The 21,049-nt window shown below is 48.6% G+C and overlaps 8 protein-coding genes and 1 non-coding gene across 9 annotated transcripts; 5 read left to right on the forward strand and 4 right to left on the reverse strand.

Annotated features, from left to right (window-relative positions):
• Positions 1-117: 117 nt before the first annotated feature.
• On the reverse strand, positions 118-2,868 carry BO88DRAFT_468158 (uncharacterized protein; the record flags this gene model as incomplete). Its single annotated transcript, XM_025711548.1, has 6 exons — positions 2,533-2,868; positions 1,878-2,471; positions 1,362-1,501; positions 910-1,261; positions 665-844; positions 118-579 (listed from the first exon to the last, which is right to left on the reverse strand). The coding sequence occupies exons 1-6, from the start codon at positions 2,716-2,718 to the stop codon at positions 118-120; spliced, it is 1,914 nt and encodes a 637-aa protein (XP_025567390.1). The 5' UTR covers positions 2,719-2,868.
• An 836-nt stretch (positions 2,869-3,704) lies between these two features.
• BO88DRAFT_357267 (TFIIH subunit TFB1 family protein) lies at positions 3,705-5,844 on the forward strand. Its single transcript, XM_025703756.1, has 2 exons — positions 3,705-3,998; positions 4,056-5,844. Exons 1-2 carry the CDS (start codon positions 3,851-3,853, stop codon positions 5,795-5,797), a joined length of 1,890 nt encoding a protein of 629 aa, XP_025567391.1. The 5' UTR covers positions 3,705-3,850; the 3' UTR covers positions 5,798-5,844.
• A 143-nt stretch (positions 5,845-5,987) lies between these two features.
• Positions 5,988-7,111, forward strand: dscB. The gene is made up of 2 exons (XM_025705779.1): positions 5,988-6,384; positions 6,482-7,111. The coding sequence occupies exons 1-2, from the start codon at positions 6,118-6,120 to the stop codon at positions 7,070-7,072; spliced, it is 858 nt and encodes a 285-aa protein (XP_025567392.1). The 5' UTR covers positions 5,988-6,117; the 3' UTR covers positions 7,073-7,111.
• Positions 7,112-7,620: 509 nt separating this feature from the next.
• Positions 7,621-8,974, forward strand: BO88DRAFT_329785 (glycosyltransferase family 69 protein; the record flags this gene model as incomplete). The annotated part of the gene is made up of 3 exons (XM_025702609.1): positions 7,621-8,220; positions 8,274-8,499; positions 8,559-8,974. The coding sequence occupies 3 exons, from the start codon at positions 7,621-7,623 to the stop codon at positions 8,972-8,974; spliced, it is 1,242 nt and encodes a 413-aa protein (XP_025567393.1).
• A 1,066-nt stretch (positions 8,975-10,040) lies between these two features.
• Positions 10,041-12,593, forward strand: BO88DRAFT_380191 (uncharacterized protein; the record flags this gene model as incomplete). The annotated part of the gene is made up of 2 exons (XM_025704518.1): positions 10,041-10,072; positions 10,136-12,593. The coding sequence occupies 2 exons, from the start codon at positions 10,041-10,043 to the stop codon at positions 12,591-12,593; spliced, it is 2,490 nt and encodes an 829-aa protein (XP_025567394.1).
• A 290-nt stretch (positions 12,594-12,883) lies between these two features.
• On the reverse strand, positions 12,884-12,992 carry BO88DRAFT_t43. The gene has a single exon. It is a non-coding gene; the product is annotated as a tRNA-Met (tRNA).
• A 505-nt stretch (positions 12,993-13,497) lies between these two features.
• Positions 13,498-15,458, reverse strand: BO88DRAFT_449471 (uncharacterized protein; the record flags this gene model as incomplete). Its single annotated transcript, XM_025710498.1, has 7 exons — positions 13,498-13,858; positions 13,909-14,038; positions 14,109-14,779; positions 14,836-14,857; positions 14,915-15,072; positions 15,123-15,346; positions 15,408-15,458. 7 exons carry the CDS (start codon positions 15,456-15,458, stop codon positions 13,498-13,500), a joined length of 1,617 nt encoding a protein of 538 aa, XP_025567395.1.
• Positions 15,459-16,050: 592 nt separating this feature from the next.
• BO88DRAFT_484510 (uncharacterized protein) lies at positions 16,051-18,837 on the forward strand. Its single transcript, XM_025712283.1, has 5 exons — positions 16,051-16,215; positions 16,283-17,246; positions 17,311-18,111; positions 18,164-18,192; positions 18,259-18,837. The coding sequence occupies exons 1-5, from the start codon at positions 16,111-16,113 to the stop codon at positions 18,775-18,777; spliced, it is 2,418 nt and encodes an 805-aa protein (XP_025567396.1). The 5' UTR covers positions 16,051-16,110; the 3' UTR covers positions 18,778-18,837.
• Positions 18,838-19,972: 1,135 nt separating this feature from the next.
• On the reverse strand, positions 19,973-20,573 carry BO88DRAFT_411001 (uncharacterized protein; the record flags this gene model as incomplete). Its single annotated transcript, XM_025708025.1, has 2 exons — positions 19,973-20,411; positions 20,449-20,573. The coding sequence occupies 2 exons, from the start codon at positions 20,571-20,573 to the stop codon at positions 19,973-19,975; spliced, it is 564 nt and encodes a 187-aa protein (XP_025567397.1).
• Positions 20,574-21,049: the final 476 nt, after the last annotated feature.

The raw sequence follows: 21,049 nt of genomic DNA on the forward strand, positions 1-21,049 counted from the left end.
GGTAGACGGCGGTCATTGTTACTATTTATGCTACTTTTACTGACACAAATTTGATATCTAATTTGCTGGAAACATATAAGAAAACCAGAGAAAACCGTAGACTGAATTCGTATCATGCTAGTAGTACCATGAATCTAGTGCTTGTGGTCCGAAATTGTTGCGCACTTCCATCCGCCAAAAAGCGTCCTCCAGATTCCAAATCTCGGCCGGACGACCTTCATAATCTTCGGTGCAGACGAGGAACAATTTAAGCCACTCAATACCTGGAATGCCGATATAATCCTCTATACTTAGGTACGCCCTCATTACCCGCCAAGCTTGCCCCACAGTGAGTGTGATTCTTTTTCCCGGATCGAATAACAGAGCCAGTCGAAGCGCATCTGTCCCATGGTGAATACCTCTCGCGGTGTCAATCTCTCCGCAAGATGAGAAGGGTATAGAATCAGGGTGGGTGTCGTATAGTTTAGACGTCATGAGATCTATCCTGTTGACGAACGGTAGTTGTATTGTCATCTTGTTTTCGAACAGTAGATGTAACAGTTGAAGATCGTACAGACTCTGCATTCCTTTCAAACTTCTCTAATGACATGGTTAGGTTATGATCATGCCATGAAAAATGACGCAGGTAGTAAGAATCAATGAAATCGCGTAGAGCTGCACCTACATCCACAGGGATTACCTTGAAGTCGATCCTCACTTTGCCTCCTGGTGTCCGCATGTAGAGCGTCTCATGGTGTTTTATGAAGAGCTGCGAGTTATACCAATGCAACGCATTCATGACGTCTTTCAGGGTCGAATCTCCTAAGTCCAGGACGACGTCAATATCTTCATTCCTAGCAGGAGCCTACTCAATGAATTAGTCAAAGGAACGCTTTTTTGGTGGGTGTCCTTCCAATCGAATATACTTACAATACTGGGCAAACGATCGGGACAATAACGCATGACAGCAAGTCCTCCTGTTATCCCCACGAATGTGGTATTCAAGTGACCTTTCTTTTTCAGTGACCGCATACATATGAGCAAATCTTTTGCAGCGTCATAGAGCTGTGCCTTGCTTGGATACAGTATATCCGGATACGCCTTATCGAATTCGTCGATTGTGAAGTTATCGAGACGCATCTTTGTTAATGAGTTTTCCATCCTGTAGTTGTCTGACAGATCTATGTAGACAGGAAACAGATGGGACAAGAATTCTGGGTTTACTTTATAGTCAACAGCGTGAAAAAGAAACGTTAGGGTGGTCAGTTGTGGCGTAGTAGAGCTATAGTTCGCTTGCTAGGCACCGGCTGCACCCTATTAGCACAAGTATTGCACTTAGTATCTTTAAGACATTCTGAAGGCTTGGACAAAGGAGTATTAACTTTGAGACAATGCAAAGTGTCTCTGAGCAATATTTGGGAATCTGCTTTGTGCGCGGGATATTAGCGCGTTCTTTGTTGACCTTTGACCTTGTACACTCGTATAATGCAACTATGAACACATGGCTATCACCGATCGTATACTCTCAGATATGGATTTAGATAGGTGAGATTATTTGTCACATGCAGGCTCCAGCCAAGTAGAAATTTAGCCTAATGAACATATGAGACATCTGATGATTTTAACCCTGCTACAAATATGAATTCTCACATGTCTTGTCAACATTATGCAATATACCGGGTAGGGTGTCTCAGACGACGATGTGTGCCCACACAAGGAGCTATACGGCCTGAGCGCCCCAATGTCTTCACTTCACAATGGAACTACAACATACGAACATCTTAGAGAAAAGAATATGATCCACTTTATTATAGAAGAGTCCCTCATGGTTATCATTCTTCTTCATCTGCCATGAGAAGTAAAGATAGCTTCGTCTTCTCGATCATGTCATCCCGTACTCTAGATATATAATTCTTCACCTGACACGGACTCTTCTTCGTCTCCCCATCGAAATAAAACTTCACAAAGCCACGCGCTAAATCTCCCAACACATCCCAACTCGGAACGAGCTCATAGTCTCCGCTTTCATCGATATGATCCAGCAGCTCACTCAAGTATCCATACCATATAGAAGACGTAGGGTCCTGAGGCCACTCTCTCACCATGAGAAGGACCACAGCGTCAATGAACCGGGCTGGCTTTGGAATCTTGATCGAACGAATAGACTGCCAACGACCATTTCCAGCTTCATCATTGTAGTCTGGTAGCCGAGGATCATCGACTAGCATATAGTCCGGGTCATCCAATGGTGGTAGTCGCGTGGGAACCGGCGTCAGGTCAATGAACAGGTCCCCCATCTTATATAAGAGCACGACGTGATTGTACGGTCTGTTCACCCGTGGTTGGATATGGTAGTGATATGCCGGTGCAAAAGGCCTCTTGTTGGGCCGGTATCCCTCGCAGTAAGACCTATGGCAACTGTGGAAACCGGCCTCTTTTAGAAGGGAGTCTGCTTCTGCAATGTAGAAGTTGGGGATGACCCAGGTAGAACTCTGGAAGTAGTTAGCTTCGATCTCATTGCAATTTGGTTGTAATAAAAAATAGTCATCTTACCTTTTGCTCCTGCACAAGCCCATAGACGCACATTAGCCCGTGGCCGCAGAATACGTTGGGCACTCCACCATTATCCAGCGCCTCCGCAATAATGTTCTCCAGTTTATAGTCGATATGAGTGGGAGCTTTTGCTCCAGACTCTTCGGACTGTGAACTCCCCATATCGTATGGCTTTTGTGTCGACATGTAGGATAGACTTGGTTGGAAACCGACTTCTGAGACTAAGTGGGGCGTTCTCTTTATATTAGAGTGCTCTAGACGCGACTCATAGCAATAGATGGGATTTCCCTAATTCAATATTTTTATCCTCCCGGTAGAGTCTTAGCACTCTTTGAGCATGAAGATCAGGTGGCATCAGCTCAATGTACTGCGCCTTCAGATACTTATAAGTTTATCGTTTCTTAGCTCTTTCCTACCTGCACTAATTTTTAGAGTAGCGGATATAGGGACACACGGACCGCTTTGGTTCAGGAAAGTGGAAGGTTACACAGGATTTCACCGTTTGAAAACTTAATTCATGGGATTAGTTATCTCTTTGTCCATTTCTTGCTTTAGTCACCATTTTTGTGGGTGTCTCGAGGAATTGTCCGTGTATGCCTAATTGCAAATGCTCTTGTTGTTCGAGATATGCTGTTGGTCCATCTTTCAGGTAGTATCCTGCCTCTCGTGAAATGTTGATTCTCACTTCAATGACCGGTACGTTCCACCATACTTGGTCGACCATGGCTATGGCTGGTTTCTGGTGACAAGAGTAAAGGTAGAAGTTGAAGGACAAGTCGGTGGCACTCCCCATCTGACGGAAAAATCCGGTCATGGTTCTTTTTCTTATTCCTAGCTATCATGCAGTACTGTCGAGAAAGAATTGCTACTGAACTCATTCTAGTCCCTGGATATGACATAGTAAAACTTGTGGTCGAAGAAACCCGAAATGATATCTTGTCGCACCCACGGCATACGCGCTATGCGTACTATGATCTCAGATCTAAATTATCTGACAAAGTAATTATCAGCTGGACTTATCCACTTTGACATACTCCTCACTTACATTCTGTCTACGACTGCAAAAATGTACCTCAAGCTTATTAGGGCTGACATCCTGACTAAGCAAACAAGTCACATGTCTCAGTATATCTATCACGTGCCTCCATCTTCACTGATTGCGGAACTTCGTACTTTTCACAAACTCGCATCTTAACCCATCCACTCAAACCTCTCGCGTCTTTGAAGGCCCTGTCCTTCCGATTCTCCCGTGGGATTTCAATCTCCCGATGGGTGGTTCCCTAGACGCCGCCCAGGACAGTGGACGCTGTCGAGATCCATGACGATGGCACCTCCGAGCGGGTCGGCGGCATACAAGAAGAAAGATGGCACCCTGACTATAGCCCAGGACCGCCAGTCGATCTCTTGGATCCCGGCGGCTGGCGGTGCAGCTGGTGCAATTACTCTTCCTGTTGCTCAGATTACCAGTACGTCGTGGTCTTTAGCTTGATTCACCGGGCGCGATTATACTGACTACGGCATAGATTTGCAACAGACCCCCGCGAGTAACCCGAAAGTGATGCTGAAGATCTTTGTCCTCCCTCCGAACGCCCCCGCCAGCTCCCCCGAACAATATGTCTTTTCCTTCACAGCTGGAGCGAACGCGCGACCGGAAGCTGATGCCATCAGAGATGCGCTCAGTGCCGCTATCCAAGCTGCGAAGACAGCTCAGAGTGCCCCTGTTAAAGAAGGCGTCTCTCCTGCTATGGCCATAGCGAATGCAGTCTCATCGGCAGGGAAAGAGAAGAACCCGTGGGATGATGACAAGCGGCTTCAAGGAGATGTGGAGTTGCAGCAGTCGCTGCTGAAGTCGAACCCGACTCTCCAGCGCATGTTCATGGAGTCGTTACACACCAAGCCGGATACGCTGTCTGCTTCACAATTCATGACGCAGTTCTGGTCTACTCGACTTCATCTTTTGCGTGCGCATGCGATCGAACGGTCGCAGACACGCGGATCGTACAATGTGCTGTCGACCTTGAAGCCGCGGGTGGAGGATAGCGTGACAAAGCTGAATATTAGCAAGGAGCAGATTCAGTTGATTTTCAATCAGCACCCGCTTGTGAAGCGGGTATACGACGAGAATGTACCCAAGCTTAGCGAGCAGCAATTCTGGTCTCGGTTTTTCCAAAGTCGGCTGTTCAAGAAACTGCGTGGTGAGCGCATCTCTGAAACGGATCCCACGGATATAATCCTGGATAAATACATCAAGGCGGATGAGTCGGGGAATTTACCGCGCGATGCGCATGTTCCGCATTTCCTGGATTTGGCGGGAAATGAAGTGAACAACAGTCAACGGCAAGGCAACCGGCCCGATCTCGACATGCGCCCGTCCTCTGTGGAAAAGGTGCCCATTATCCGCACACTGAACAGTCTGAGTGAGAAGATTATGGCGAACGTTGCACCAGCCGATGGCGAGGCGGATGGCAAGACGGCTGAAGATGGGACATACAACGAGCTGCAGCTGCGCGATCTACGCGGGGACGAGGAACAGCAACGTATCCTCCTTAATGTCAAGGACCAGAGTCGCTTTTTCTCGTCGCATTCGAAATCTGCGGAGGATGAGCAAAACAAGCTATTTGCCCAGCAAGATCCGAATGAGATACTAGGGAAGCTACGTGGGGATCTAGAACAAAATTTGCCAGAGGGCGGAGCCGCGCCGCTAGGGAGATTGGTAGAACCGCAGGAAGATGAAGATGAAGATCAACAAAAGTTCGAAGATGTGATTGGTTCCAGAGTGAATTTGAAGCGCGCCTCAAACCAAATTCTCGAAGCGATCCGTGACCGCCGATCTCAAACAGAGGGATCAGGCAATGCCGGCACATACGGTTTGTCAACTGCGTTGTACGACCGGTTGACACTAACGCATGCCACGACGACTGAATTCTTGCATCAATTCTGGCAGGCATTTTTATCCGGGAATCCGGATCGCGCGGGTGAGGTTGCTTCGCTCGTGGAGTCCCTAAACAGAGCCATGGAGCGCATAAAATCGGTGGCGCAAGACGCAGAGGCAGAGCGGCAAGTTGAGGTTGATCGACTGAAGCAGCATGCCCGGGAAGTGCTGGAAAGGACAGGAAGGAAGCTCAAGCTCAATCTCGCTGGTGTGGCTGGGGGTGAACAGGCTGTCAATCGACTATTGGGGCCGACCATCCGGGCGTTGGAAACGGCGTTGGCGAAGTACAACCAGGCGTTGGCTGAAGAAATGAAGGAAATGCCATCTGCGTGATATGGCGATAATGTATGATAGAATAGACATAAATGACTATTAACGATTCATTGTAAAGCCAATTGCGACGCAATAAGTACTTCGATCGGCATGCCGAGCCCTCCGCTCTCCGCCCCTCCGCCTCGGCCCGCCCTTCACGCGACGTGTCCCTCACTTCCTCCACCTTCCTTCCAGCTTGTCAGACCAGCATCGCGACCACCGTGACGCTCCACTAATAAGACATCGCCTTCATGCTCTAGTTACTGCTTAATATTCAGGAGAAATTACCTCCAGTTCTATATTCTAAATAAATCTAATAAATTCACAATAACATCTCGAAGATGTTAACCTCCGGACTCACCAACGCCTCGATCTCCAAATCTCTCCTCATCTACACCGTCGCCTCCTCAGTGGCTCTCGCTATCTTCGACCTTAAGCACCTCACTAGTATCCAAGTCGCGCCACACATCTGGCAATATGGACAATTTTGGCGCATTCTGGTGTGGCAGGTAGCCGGATTCGCGAACTCGACGGAGGCGCTGTTCGCCGCGATGCTAGTGTATCATCTACGAGTTGTCGAGCGCGCTTGGGGAAAAAGAAAGTTTGCGGTACGTCACTCTACTCTACCTTGCTTTTCCTCATAGCAATCTCCGTCTGCAAGCTATACTAGCGATGCAGCTACTAACAAGCAATAATGGCTTATAGACCTTCCTCCTCACCACACTCCCCTACACAACCCTCCTCCCACCTCTCCTCCTCATCCTCGTCCTCCGACCCATCACCCTCGGGAAATTGAACTACCTACCCTCCGGACCCGTAGCGACCATCTTCGCCTTATTAGCGCAATACCACGCCTCAATCCCATCTACCTTCCGCTACCGGATCTCCACGTCATCTGCATCTGATTCGAACGAGACGAAAGACCAACCGCAACAGAGCAGCAAGTCCCTTACTCTTACACTGTCTGATAAATCTACAACGTATATTGTCGCTGCGCAACTGGCTTTGTCGCAGTTCCCGGCGATGGTCGTCCCCGCTGCGGTGGGATGGCTGGTTGGTGTGGCCTGGCGGATGGAGTTCCTGCCTGGGACTGGCGCGTGGAGAGTCCCGGCGTGGATGGTGGGGGAGAAAGAGCGGAGAGTTGTAAATGGAGCTGGAGGGGCAGATGGTGGAAGATATGAGGACTTGAGGAGGAGGTTGGAGGGAGAGGCTATTGCGGCGTCGGCGAGTTCGTCGGCTACGGGTGCGACGGGGGATGCTGCGGGACAGAGGTTGAGGAGGAGTGGGGGGATATAGATTAGAGGGTTTTTCCATGTAGTTATTACGATATAGGAGTGTTCGATACCTTCAATTGTTCAAAGCTTATGGGTATAGTAAATGTATAGGAGCTTTCAGTGTGTTTGAGCGAAGTTAATATCAACCTAGAGTGCATCATATGAAATGTCCTCTTAATATTGTGATATGCAGGTATCCTTTTCTACCTCGCTTCATTGGCTATGACACCAGTCTTTATGTATTCCAGCCGGTGTTTCCAGACTCATCAAAAAGCCAAGCTGTTCCCCGGCATAAAACGCGGCGCTTTGACCGCCGAGGCCTGTGATATACTATAATTGGCATCTAGACCGCACGTGAGTCCACTGTTATCGCGTGTTGTGGCGGTAGGGACTGGCAGAATCCGGCCAGCTGAACTCTCTCCATCATCAGTCGCTGATTATCGTCTCCTATTGATTGCCCTTCGGTGCCAGCTCTCCGATATACTGACATCCATGCGGATCTACCTGCCTTCCTTCATCGCATTCATATTATCATATATGAATAGGACATGATCGTCAAATCCACTTTCAATGGTTCCAACTACCAGCTATGCTAGCCCATTCCTTCGGTATGGGTTGTCCCGCCGGTTTAGCCTGCGCCGGCGCTTCCTCCAGGGTCTTTTACTTTGTATGATAACCTGGACGATACTGGAAACCCTTTATATCCATCACCAAGCTTCTACTGTGGATGTGGCCAAGGACCACCTGTCACCCCGACCCGAGCGGCTATTCATCGCGAGCATGCACTGGAACAACGAACCAATCCTGCGAAGCCATTGGAATGATGCGGTAATAGAACTGGCAAAATCATTTGGACCAGATAATGTTTTTGTGAGCGTCTACGAGAGCGGGAGTTGGGATGATTCTAAGGGGGCTCTCCGCGAGCTTGACGCTGGGCTGGACCGACTTGGCGTGCGGCGCAACATCACCCTATCGGACACGACACATCAGGATGAGCTATCCTCTCGTCCCCGAGAAGGCTGGATCGATACACCTCGCCAAAAGAAGGAACTCAGACGCATTCCTTATCTTGCGCGGCTACGCAATCTGACCTTGCAACCACTAGAAGACTTGTCGCAGCAAGGCATTACATTTGACAAAGTGCTGTTCCTGAATGATGTGGTCTTCACTGTATGTCTGGTATATAGATCTAAATTTGCACGTCGCTAACTTTCAGATCACAGGTGGATGATGTTATCCGGTTACTTGATACAAATGATGGTGTCTACGCTGCCGCTTGCTCGCTGGACTTTTCTAAACCGCCGCTCTATTATGACACATTTGCCTTGCGCGATTCGAACGGCGACGAGCATGTAATGCAGAAGTGGCCATACTTCAGGTCTGCAGCATCACGCAATGCGCTACTTGCCCTGTCTCCTGTGCCTGTCAAGAGTTGCTGGAACGGAATGGGTTGGTGACTCCCCTACACGCTCTTCTCGATGCCCATATTGATCGATCATATATCGCAGTTGCTATGCCTATAGAGCCTTTTGTTTCCACTCCTCCGCTACGGTTTCGCGCTATCTCCGATTCCCTGGCGCTTTCACATCTCGAGGGCTCTGAATGCTGTTTGATTCATGCGGATAACCCCCTCTCCAAGCAAGACGGGGTTTACTTGAACCCTAAGGTTCGTGTCGGCTATAACCCTGCCGCCTATGAAGCTGTTCACCCTACAGGGGCCTGGTTATCGCTGCAACATGTGGCATTAGCTCTTTGGGAGAACCGACTCCGACGCTGGTTTACAACACCATTTTTCAAAAAGCTGGTTGTCCGCAAGAGGATTGCTGGATGGCATGATGACCATATCGATGAGCAAGAACCTGGTGACTTCTGTTTGATCAATGAGATGCAGGTGCTTGTCTCTAATGGTTGGGCACACGTTTGAGGCCAAGTTCGTGGGTGTTCCTACAATTGGGCGCTTCAACTTCCGAAGTCAGTAGAGATTGATTCTAAAACCAACTTCAACACACGACCGCCTATGTGTCCTGTTCTACACCTCATGAGGTTGGAAGGTCGATGCCAAGAAGTAGGCGCGAACTACTGATAGGAAGGCTGGGATTGCCGGGGGAAGTCGGAAAAGGGTCAAAACAGCCTACGACGGTACACAGTACACTATGTATTACGCCCCACAGCTTTCTCTCTCCCTCGCTTCTGTACTGCCACCAGTCAGTATCTAATAGCTGGCGAGCTCTAACGCACTACCTCGTTAAGCGCCTTTTGATCCTTGGTTCGCAATGACCCCGCAGACCGTCTCGTGGTCGAGACCAATGATATGCTTTTGGTGGGCCGCGGCGCTAGAGGCACTGGCTCCTGTCTAGTATCTTTAGCCTTGTCTGATCGTTGCGGCCCCCTCCCTTTGACCGAGTGCAGGGAGAAACGCTCTGGTGACACCTAAACTGCCTCTATTTGCTTGCGCGTAGCTTTATCGTCTACCGGCCTAATTTGACGTGGGCACTATTTGTTGGCCGGTCTTGTCCGCTAAGGGATCAGGGGCTGGGTAGACTGCTTCAGCTCGCCGTCCCATCCTCTAAGCGCTAGTATTATCCGAGCGGTACAGCGAGCAGAGGCCAATCAGCAACTAGGTCCCCTGCTAGGCTATGTGCTATCAGTTTAGTAGATCAGATTACTCCAGTCCTTGGAGCTCAGATATGGGCTTGACGCTGTTCCGCGGGCTTGGGCGCAGTTTATTTTATAAGACGTCTACGGCTTAAGCCTTGCGTCCCATCTTCTTAGTTCAGATACTATACATGGCCTAATCTGTGGCTGAGGCCAACCACCTCCTGGAAATTATATTCAAGACAATTATACACCACGGATTTCCAGAAATGACCTCCGAAAATGGCACTCGGCCTTCTTTTCAAAATGGACTTCGCCTCGTTCATAACACTTATTCCTCATCCAATCTGTCCTGGCAGTCCCAATTGGATGGAGAAGCTGTGAGCTTAGAAAACATGTATGCCGAGCCGTATCGGCCGACCACAGTGTAAGTCTAGACTGGGATTTGACGGAGTCTGGCTCTTGCTAAATCCTACAACGCGTCAAGCAGTGACTCCAATTTGCATGGTCGCATCTCGCGCTCCAACAGCGACGCCTCCGATAGCGTTGGATCTATACAAGCAAATCAGCGCGCGCGGTATGGTCGGCGCCCGATTTCGGACAAGGCTCGGTGCATGTTACACTCGCTTCGAACTACACTGGTGGCCCAGATGGCCCAAGCAAGAGATCGATTGCGTTGGCAACGACTCCAATCGGAATCCAACAGTCGCGGGCTCGGCGACCATTTTCTGGCATTGCTGAAGAATATCGGCATCACATCTTTCTACAATACCTGCTGCAAGCTGCGCGACATTGAGGTAACAGAAAAGCCGAAGGTCTTCATGGACAGGAGTAAGACACTTGCATCCATCCGCTGTGTTCTGCATGTAGTTCCTGTCAGTGCTGCATTTGCACTCATCATGCTTAACTCCACTGGTTACTATATTGGGGGCGAACTATCTGGCGCTTCTGGACAGGATGCTGAGAAGCTGGCTGCGCTGACATTCGCAGCTAAGCTGCATGAACTTCTCATGCTAGCTTCGCTTGGCTCCATACTAATTACTTATATCCGCAGAGAACTTGCCTTTGGGGAAGGCCTTCCGTTTGGCGCCATTTTCACCTCTTTGCAGTTTCAAGATATCAGTTTCCTTTGGTCTCTCAGCATGTGGGGTTCGGTCAATCATGACTGGCAACGAAGAACCACCAAGTGGTTCATCCTCTGCCTGATGGTTATATGCACCCTGCTGGGACTAACAGTTGGACCGTCCACAAGTAATTTGATGAAGCCACGTCTGGATGACTGGCCCGCAGGTGGCACGCCATTCTGGATCAACGCCACCGACAGCGTACTCTTTCCTAATAAAATGGAAAACTCGTCAGCACTATCGCACTGTGCTGTTGATAACAGTGACCTCGCCTGCCCGGCTGGTAATTGGCAGATCCTCAACCAGGACTATTACTCGTTCTTTCCAAAGCTCGTCAACGCGGGCAGTGTTCCCCAGAATCTTACCATCTCCGGCCAAGCCTCCATCCGCAGCTTTGGAATGAGGTCTCGCAATCTGTTCGGTACTCATGAGATGATGTGGGGGAATGCATACACTATTGCAACTACCCCACTCTCTGTCGTCGCGGATAGCGTTGCAGAATTAGGCAGGCTATGGTCGTACGCTGCCGCCAACATCGATGTCGGACGATTCAAGTTCAGGAACGATGCGCTCTTCATGACCAACGCCTTGCAGCCAATGGTACTCACATTTTGTGGTCAAACGTTCTACGACTACTCCGGTAATATCAGTCTGGCCTTTCCTGCATTGGGTACTGCGTCTCTCTCCTCAGGCCCGGGCACGGCCGACTTGAGTCAGGCCTCGATCGACTTATACAATGGATTTTCCAACAAGACAATCGAAAATAAGGTGGAATCACTCCTCCAGCAAGGTACTTCCCCTTCTGTGCTCTGGATCGATGATCCTCTTCTACTGCAACCTATTGATGCCACACTTGCTGCTATATTCATACTTCCCACCACGGACAGCACCAATCCACAATACTTTACTTGCAGCGTCGACAGCAGATTCACCAACGTCACTCTAGTGTCCACGCGAAACCACATCAAAATTGTCACTGGTCAGCCTGCAGAAATGGACAAAAATGGGACGTTTCATTCTGGTTGGCCACGAGTTGCACTTACCGCGGATTGGGCAAGGTACCTGACACCAGACATTCCCGGTACAAACAAAACGATCTTATCGCCTATCACCTCGATGGCTGGCATCTTCAACAGTTCAACTCCGTCAGCCTCCTACTACTACGATATCATCGTGGAGAATATCCTAGCTACCCTCATCACCAACGGCATCGGCCGGTCAGCGTACAACCATAGTATTATCATGGACTTGAAAGGTGCTAACAATCCAAATAATCTTTGGGATGGCGGTGACTGGATCTACGACATCATTCCTCAGGGTGGGAACATGGGCACGGGGCGCAACGCATTCAACGTGTCTGCCGCCGTGCGCAACCGATCCACTCAACTAGTAATGGAAGCCTATGTGAACGGCTACGCATACAGCGCAGACGGAATCACGTCCATACTCGAAATGATCGTACTCGCCATCTATATCACCGTGGCCATCGCCCACGTCTGTTATTCGATTTACAGTGGGCTCTCCTCGAGCAGTTGGGGCTCTGCGCCAGAGATCGCAGCGCTTGCATGGAACTCTGCTCCGACAGAAAAGATGGCTCATACGGGAGCGGGTATCTCAACGATTGATGTATACAAGCACAATATACGAGTGATGCAACGTGATAACAAATTGGAAATTGTGACTCGAGATCATGATGGGAGATTCGAGAAGGGAGGGCCGCTACCTCAGGAAGAAGCAGGTTCGGAGGGTGTAGGTACAAACTTGGATCATGATCAGAACCATGGGGAAATGGGACCTATAGAAGAGAACCGGGCTTATTCTTAGTATTGGCCTTTGTTGATTGTCAAATACCATTAGATGTACATGTATATATATACCCACATCTTGAACTGAAAATAATACATAGACGAAGTGAGCTTCACCAATTGACTGCTTGTAGAATCTTCTTCAATCACAAACCCTATTCAGAGGCACAGAATATCAAGACAAAGGGCTAAAGGACCCCATCCCTATAAAGATGGTAGGTAGATAAATAAAAAAGAAATTTTCAACCCACCGCAAATGTACAAAAAAACCGAAAGTGGAAGAGGAAAAAAAAAAGGTAGAAAAAGATCTGTCCCGAGGGAGGTTCGAACTCCCGGCCTTGGGATCGCATGGAAGTTGAAGCTTCCACGTCATACTGTAGTATGAGACCCACGTGATAACCAACTACACCATCGAGACGACTTGTTGAGGAATGCCTCTAGGGTATGGTAAATGAAGAGGTGCGTCGTTTTCTGTGTGGTAAGTGGGTGCGGATAGGAGAAAAATACCACACACGCACCACTTGAACAATATTTGACTACATGGGAATCAATGTAAGACTATCTTGCTTCACAATTCTTATTTCAAAGACGAATGTAAAATTTGGTATATGGTAATTCTATCACCAACGTACTTAGCAATGGAACTACTAAGTACTGAGTGCACACTACTACTCCTACTAATTAAGTACTAGTAGTACCACTATCGCACTGAAACATATAAGTTGTAGTAGTGGTCATATGGGGTTGCTGCATGAAACTCCACGGAGACGATCCTACTACGTCGGCCCATTGATCCTAGACGTCTTGACCCGTCAATTTTACTATCATCTCCATGGATTCAATAAATCTCCTCGCCCAAGCGAACACTCATGTCATTCATCTTTGTCGGATATATACTAAGGTAGACAACTGGTAGAAAACAACTACTGTATATAGCCAACCTCGATAAGCAGGTCCCCATTGTCATTAAAGACGGGATCCTTGTAGGAGAAGGTGCCCTGACCAGGAACCACGAACCGGGCTGTGCTGTTGAGGTTTGTTTGGAGGGCCTCCTCCACGCTCTGCAGGGCCGAGTTCTTCAGAGCCTCTTTCAGATTATCCTGGAGTGCACCTTGTCGTCTTTCTACATCGGACTTTGTAACGCCTATCTGGGACCCAAAGAATGAGATTGGGTCATTGTCCACCTTGAAGACGTTGTCGCTCAGATCAAGCTCCATTCGTAGGCCACCACTGTCTTCTCCTTTCATAGTGATTGTTGTGCTCCATTCAAGCCATACATGGACACTACTGCAATCAGCTTATGGGATTAACTTGACTCCCCATGTATGACTTACCCATACTCAGTGGCCCAGGGTAAAGTCACCGACTCATGGCCGCAGCTAACACTAACCTTGATATCCGATTTCCCACCGATCTGGATTATATTGGATCCGGATTTGGTGGACATAGTGTTACTAGTGGTGCCTGCAGGGTCGTCAGTCAAATCAGGAGGACAGATAGGGGAGAACAGAGGGAACCAAGGGAAGATACTTACAGTCAACGGTGATTCTGCCATAGCTGTTGCCATTCCACCCTTCTTTCTTGGAGTGCTGCTCGGACTCCTTCTGTGGAAGTCCCCAAGACCACGACATGGTGCCAGTAGGATTCCAAGAGAAGAAATCTGGAGAAGCTGAATGAATTGAATCTCCAATACCAATTTCCCAATTAGGGTTCGTGGTTGAGTCAACATCAGCAGTCTTAACCCAGACGTATGTGGCATGGTTGAGGGTGTTGAGAAGTTCACTCGTCGTCCGCAGGAGATAGCTGTCCCAGATGATGCTTCTGTCAATAGCCATCGTGCCATCCATTCCGGCTGCTGCAAAATTTCCGGAATATGCAAGGAAAGGATCAGAAGGAAAGGCCTGATTGTCGGTCATTTGCAGATACAGCAGCATGTTGTTGTCACCAGCGCCGATGCCCTCGTCTGGCTCTGTTTTGCCTGGGGCTATGTACCCGTAGGTCTGAAACTTCAATGAAGTCGGAGGGAATGTGGCCGCGTCCTCATTGACGGATGATGGATCACTCGTGTGCAACCCGTAGCCGATAGTGCGGTTTTGTCGGTCGGTCATGGGTCCTTCATCGATATACCATTTGGCCAGAATTGCTGCGATGTAAAGAATGTCATCACTTTCAAGGTCTGCTCCTTGAAAATTGCAGTGGTCAAGACTAGACAATGTTAGTAGTCGACACAGGAGTATTGATGTTGAACTTCGCTTGCATACTTGGGCTTGATAATGTCCCCCACTGAATGATGAAAGTCAGTATTTGATTTGGTGACAGCACGAAAGTAGGTGTGCTCACAGTTGAATACCAGAAAGAGGGACTTGATGGAGTAGTCTCCTGCCTGATCGATCGCAGCCTTGACTCTCTTGTTCTCCTCGGAGCCCTCCTCGATGTCGGTAGTGTCCCAATCCACGTCGAACGCAATTTCCCAGTTTGCCACGTCGAAACTCTTCTCCCTGAAGACAGCGTCAGTAACGCCATGTATATTAGGGGGATGTTAACTAACCCTTCCCCGTAGTCGAAGTGCAATGTTCCCGAGACAAATCGAGTAGTATATTCCAGCTCAGTATGTGTTTCGCCTATGACTTTCAGTGAGACCAAAGGCTCCGCAATGGTGCCTTTGATGGAGTCGCCTCTGTTGGTGGAGCAGTCAATGTGGGCCATTTCAGGCTGAGCTGTCACCAGGGCGGCCATGGCATTGTTGATGGCACCCTGGGTAAGGGCTGTGACCTGATCGTTCAAGAAAAAGTTAGAAAGTACGACAAGGGAAACATTGGTTCTGAAGACACACCATTGAAAAACCCCCTAGGGTGGCTTGCAGACGCTTGCTAGCCTCGGTCATCTTTTATGATTAGATGTACGTAGATAGGGTTGACTTTCTGCTCTGAGTTGGAATTGATACAATGCCAATGCTCTACCTGATCCAACTATTTATCATACTTTCCTTCCTTTCGATCTCTTTCTATTTCTTCCCATTTCCCCTCACCTCAGTTCTTTGCGCTGGGACACGTCATGCTGCCGGGAGAAAACTGTCTCCATACAGGGCGCGCAAATGCATGCCTCGTATACATCAGTTGCAGGGGCTGGATCCTCTGGATTTTGCCATGAGTGCCTTTGATGATAGTGAGTTGTACACTAGAATAAGTGTATACGTCTGACTTTCAGGCTTGAGATTCAATAGGCTCTTGGCTGGTTCAGCGGAAGCGGGGAAGCAGACCAGATGGCCGCTACTGTATGTGCGCTGCATCTCAGCCCCGACTGACAGGGGTGAAGTACAATCTCACACTGCCAACGCATTCAAATGACTGCAACGGTGCCTACTCATGTAAGTAATCATATTGGGAAGTAGAGATGCAAGTCATCTGTAGTGGTGGGGCTGTAAATGCATGTATTTGCCACTGCCTGGTTTTATTTAAGGGCTGAATAAAACGAGATGAGTTATATTTCCTCCAACATGGTTGCTATATATGTTCACAGTCCGGTGACAAGCAAAGATGAGCATCCCTTCTGACCCCCAAACTCCAGCCGAGTGGCTGCAGTACTCCCAGAGTGAGATTGTCTCTTCGATTCCACTGAGAGAGGAGCATAGAACCGAACAGGTAAGTGCAGTCCAAATTCATTTTCTGACTTCCTGGACCAGATTTCTCACACCTGAATATGAGATAGAAAACTAACATCGAGCGAGCTGTATATCTGGACGAATCGAAGATCGAGAGTCCAGCGGACCAGCTGCTGTACCTCTACACCGACGTCTTTGCGTTCACCAAATCAGAGGTCACCATCGCCCCTCAAGCTTATGCAGAGATCCAATTAATCGCAAGGGTCCTCACAGCGGACACGCCCGTCAATTTGAAATTCATTCCTGATACGGGCTACCACACATACATCTACGCATCGGTCATCGACCAGCCGATCTCGGTGTCTCTGGGAAATGACAGTTCAGAACCACTTCTTCTCAAGCTCGGTTCCGCCACAGGAATTGTCGGGGTGAAGCTAACCGTGTTTCCAGATCACATAGTTCCTACATACCAGACGGCCTATGTCCGCGTAGTGGATGTGGATCTCCAGGCGAGCCTTGACACTCAGCTGCGCGTTGCTCTGGCGCTGTTCTGGAGAAACACATCCTTGGCTATTTCCATCTGCTCATACGTTGCTTCCCTCACATCTAATCCTGCTTTGAGCGCCTATTCCAGGATCAATGCCCAAGCAGGAGCGCTGGGCCAGCAGCTGGCCGCCCAGGCCATGACAGGGCCTGATATGGGCTATGCACCTGTGCTGCAGGTCGACCAGTACATGTCTACCGTGCATGATGCGCTTGACGCGGTCTCGGCGTTTGAGGACCAATACCAGCGGTTTCAAGATAACGAACAAAATGTAGAAAACCTGAAGCTAGCATGGAGCAGCTTGCTTGATCATGCGCAGAGCCAATTAACCCAAGACACTATTCTCCGAACAGCCGCCTGGACTAAGTACCAGGATGCTTGCACGGTGGTGGCCCGCTCCCAGGAGCAGATGAACGCCGATAACAAGGAGGTTGATAATGCCAAGTCTGCATTTTTGGAAGGGCTCGAAGCGTGGATTGCAAGGACCATTCTCTTTGCGGCGTATGAAACCCTGAGTGCCATCGTCAGTACGTATTTCTCAGTCATTTTCTTCTCCTGTCAACTGAAGTGTACAAACTAAAAGAACGCCAGAATTTACCAATGCAATTGGTGTACTTAGTCTAGGATTCAAATCCAGCCTTGGAGATGCCGCAAAGGATATCAAAGACGCAATCAACGATGTGAGGAAAGCAGAGAAAGGCTTAGACCAGACGGGCAAGACAATATCCTCCGCGACACTCGAAAACCTAGGAGAATGCATGCAAGCTCTAGAGAGCCTTTATCCCAGCACAGCAGACTTGGTTGCGGCCATTAAGAAACTCGAGTCGGACCCTCACGCAGATATACCGTCCTCTGCTACTGTCACGGGCAGCAGCGACGGGGATGCTGACGCACGAACAATCATAACGCTGGCGGCATGGGACAAATGGGGTCTTGAAGCTGACAAGCAGTTGGCGTATGCAGTTGGCCAGTCTATTACTGGAGCGAGCGCATACCAACTCGCTCTGCGTAAGCAGGCTGTTGATGGAAAGGCATTAGCCCAAGCCCAGGCGGAGGCTGTCAAGGCGGGCCACGAGTACACTCAAGCGGCGATCGAGGTCATAGCCTGCAATCAAGACATTGATACTCTAAAGAACCTGCTAGATACATATACCGAGGAAAAGGAGCAGTATGCCCAAGCTAAAGCCAAATTCTTTGACCGCTTCCTGCAAATCCGCACGAGCCTTATCCTGCAGATGCAGAAGCTGGTCTGGGCCTACAAATACCGCGCTTTGGCGGACAGTTCGGTTACACTTGATTCGCAGGAACCCACTGGGGAGTTCGAAAACTATCTGCTCACTCTTGACTCGGAGATTCAAGCCGCGGATGAGAGATACGCCACAGATTTCCAACGTATGTTTCCTACTATGATATTCATTCTAGTTCTCCACTGACTACTACTCAGCGTTCGAATATAAGCAACCATGTAGTAAGGTAGGATGCCCCCGGAGCGCGCGCGACTCCTTCATTATTGAATCGCAATGATTGACCCATGAGCAGCTGCCCGCCAACTACGGCGATCTAATGATCCAGGGCCTACAGGGAGAAAGCCACAGCGCCAGTTTCACACTTGCGCCGACAACTGATTCCAGCGACAATAACAGCTTCGCCAGCTTATTCAATGATGGATCGCACTTTCGTCTGGAAGGTCTCGAGACCTTCTTGCAGGGTGTTGTTCCCCGGGCCGAAGCCATCAGTGATGGAGTCGCACATGTGAACATCGATATTTTAACTTCGGGAGTATATGCAGACATTCAAGATGGCAAGATCTTCCATTTCACCAGTCTACCAAGACAGGTGCGACTTACCTATGAGATTGACGAATTGGGTGCCATAGGTGATACACTGGTGCACGCGACCTACCCAACTAAAGAACACGCCGAGCCGACTCCGTTCACTCAATGGACGATTCGATTGCTGAATCCTGATGACTTGGATTTGACCAAGCTGACCGGGGTGCAACTTCATTGGAAGGGAAGTGTGAGATTTGTTGGGAATTTGTCTGCTCCTAGTACCTGATGTGAGATGCTGTTGGCTAGATGATCTTATATCGTGGCACTTTGCGAGGATGACAGGAAGTATATGGGCGAGAATATGAATGGAACCATTAAGAGTGATTCCCGAATTCTCATGATACCGTTAAACATGTCTGTGATATCGAACGATTGGAGAGCGCCGACAACAACTTCAATCCTCTCGTAACGCACATAATAGTAGTCAGTAATAAGACATGGAAGTTGCAATTGCTACTCCCCAAACACCCTCAACTTCCTAATACTCTTCAAGCACCTGGAATTAATCTCCATCGGCGAATTGCATACACTAAAACCCAAAGCTACGCTTTCTAGCATCTGCGAAGTAAATATCTATCCAACCACAGACACCGGATTCTGCCACATCAATCGAGGCGGTCAAAAAGTATACAGAATGCTGACTGACTTTTTCGGAGCTGTATAATAATATATCCGCTTATATCCGTCTATATCCGCACTTTTCTCTGCGAGGTTCGCTAGGTTCTGCCGCTTTTGGCGGTCAATGGAACGGTCAAGATAGGGCAGTATTGGGTCTACACCCAGGGCATAAAGATATTACTGGTCTCCTGTATAATTGGTCATTACTGTATTTGAATTCGTGTTGTGTATACTCTATCCACTCAGGATGATGTTTCTGCTCCGGGCAAGTCCATGAGCGGAGTTGTACTAATGGGCTAGTGTACTGGTAGTAGTTACAAAGTCAAGTACTTATCTACTACGTAGTATAAACGACTAGGTGGAAGCTAATGTGAGACTATCTCCTATTTTCAGTTGTTATTCCCGTCACCTTACTCGGTACTACTAGTATGATTGCATTCGGCTCTGGAGTTGTTGTTTCAATTACTCTTAATCGCATTGCTGGGATAGGTTATCGCTGTGTAGATCGGCTCCAGGAAGTATAGAAATTGGCTTTTAAGAAGGGTATCATTTAGCCCTGAAGAAGGTGAGGGATGTCATGAACATCTGATAGGGACATCGTCGGCTAATTTCAGATCAGTACACATCAATGAATCAGACCAGATCTTTCGTGCTGTCATCAGAATATGCTCAAGTCTTTTTTTTGTCTTCGTACCTGCGTTTGGCTCTTGTTATATTGCTTTGATCTATATGTAGTATCCACTAAGAATATGAGAGATAATCTGGGCTATCACATTTCTCGTTAAAGTTTGTTGCAGAGCTCTTCAATAAAAAATCGACATATAGAATATCCGCATGATAAGATACTCCACCGGATACTCCTCAAAGATATCCGGGAATAATCCAAGCCACTCCGGTTTCGCCTGGCAGTAGACCGTCGAATTACAATAGTCCCAGTATTCAGGGTACCAGCCAGCCAAGTCCCAATCAATAATCGTTATCTGATAATCGTGACTTCCATCCTCCCACACTCCTTTCTGTTCCTCAACCATGACGTTCTCCGGCTGGAGATCCGCATGGGTGAAGACAACCCTGTGTCCTTGGAGTGTACATTTAATCGCTTGATGAAGCAAGCGGACATAATGCGGCGACTCCCTCCGTCCCAGGCATTTCAAGATACCTTGGTTGAACTGTTCCTCGTCGCCAAAGGGACCAGATATGCTCGGGTCCCGATCAAGGGTAGTAAGTAGTAGAGAGAATGCCCTCGTAGTAAGGTGTGCGATTCAAGTTCCCAAGGTACCCCTGAGAAGGAATACGTCGCAGTTCATTCAGTACTTCCTTGATACGCTTGCTCACTTTTCTCTTCTGATCTTCAGGAAGTGATGGCGCTAACTTCTGCAAATCGGAACCGGGGATATATTCCATGATGATCTACCGTTTTTGGGTCTTTGGGTCTATAATGTCATCGTAGACTTTTGGGACGCGGACTTTGCTGTTAGTAGCAACGAATCTCATGTTTTCTGCCTTTAGAGGTGCGATAGAGAAGCCGATTTTGACTGCGAAGTGCTCTTTTACTCGGACGACTTTGACGGATCTGCAGGGGTCGCTGAGGATATTGGTTGATGCTTCGATCTCGGCAATGCTGGGGAGCTCGAGTTTCTCGTTGGATATTTTGTTTAGATGATGGGGGATGTTATTAATCGAGGGTTTAGAATAAGAGGAAGGACAAAGATAGAGTGGAACTGGCGCCGGCTATTAATGAGCTGGTCTAGGCTGGCGGGGTAGAGGATCATGATTCTGTCTCCAGATTTTAGCTCAGCTAGTATACTGTCCATGATGCAGCTCTTTGACTGGCCGATAAGCCTCCATGTCGTTTATTTATGTAAACAGAAGTGTCTTTA

The sequence above is a fragment of the Aspergillus vadensis genome (genome assembly GCF_003184925.1).
Source record: "Aspergillus vadensis CBS 113365 unplaced genomic scaffold BO88scaffold_2, whole genome shotgun sequence".
Classification (NCBI taxonomy): domain Eukaryota; kingdom Fungi; phylum Ascomycota; class Eurotiomycetes; order Eurotiales; family Aspergillaceae; genus Aspergillus; species Aspergillus vadensis.

What these genes read in the sequence shown, in the direction of transcription:
- dscB (XM_025705779.1), top strand. Translation starts at nt 6,118, where the DNA reads ATGTTAACCTCCGGACTCACCAACGCCTCGATCTCCAAATCTCTCCTC. An exon ending in GGGGAAAAAGAAAGTTTGCG is followed by an intron (nt 6,385 to 6,481) that starts GTACGTCACTCT and finishes AATGGCTTATAG; the next exon opens with ACCTTCCTCCTCACCACACT.
- BO88DRAFT_357267 (XM_025703756.1), top strand. Translation starts at nt 3,851, where the DNA reads ATGACGATGGCACCTCCGAGCGGGTCGGCGGCATACAAGAAGAAAGAT. An exon ending in TCCTGTTGCTCAGATTACCA is followed by an intron (nt 3,999 to 4,055) that starts GTACGTCGTGGT and finishes ACTACGGCATAG; the next exon opens with ATTTGCAACAGACCCCCGCG.
- BO88DRAFT_484510 (XM_025712283.1), top strand. Translation starts at nt 16,111, where the DNA reads ATGAGCATCCCTTCTGACCCCCAAACTCCAGCCGAGTGGCTGCAGTAC. An exon ending in AACCCTGAGTGCCATCGTCA is followed by an intron (nt 17,247 to 17,310) that starts GTACGTATTTCT and finishes AAAGAACGCCAG; the next exon opens with AATTTACCAATGCAATTGGT. An exon ending in ATACGCCACAGATTTCCAAC is followed by an intron (nt 18,112 to 18,163) that starts GTATGTTTCCTA and finishes ACTACTACTCAG; the next exon opens with CGTTCGAATATAAGCAACCA.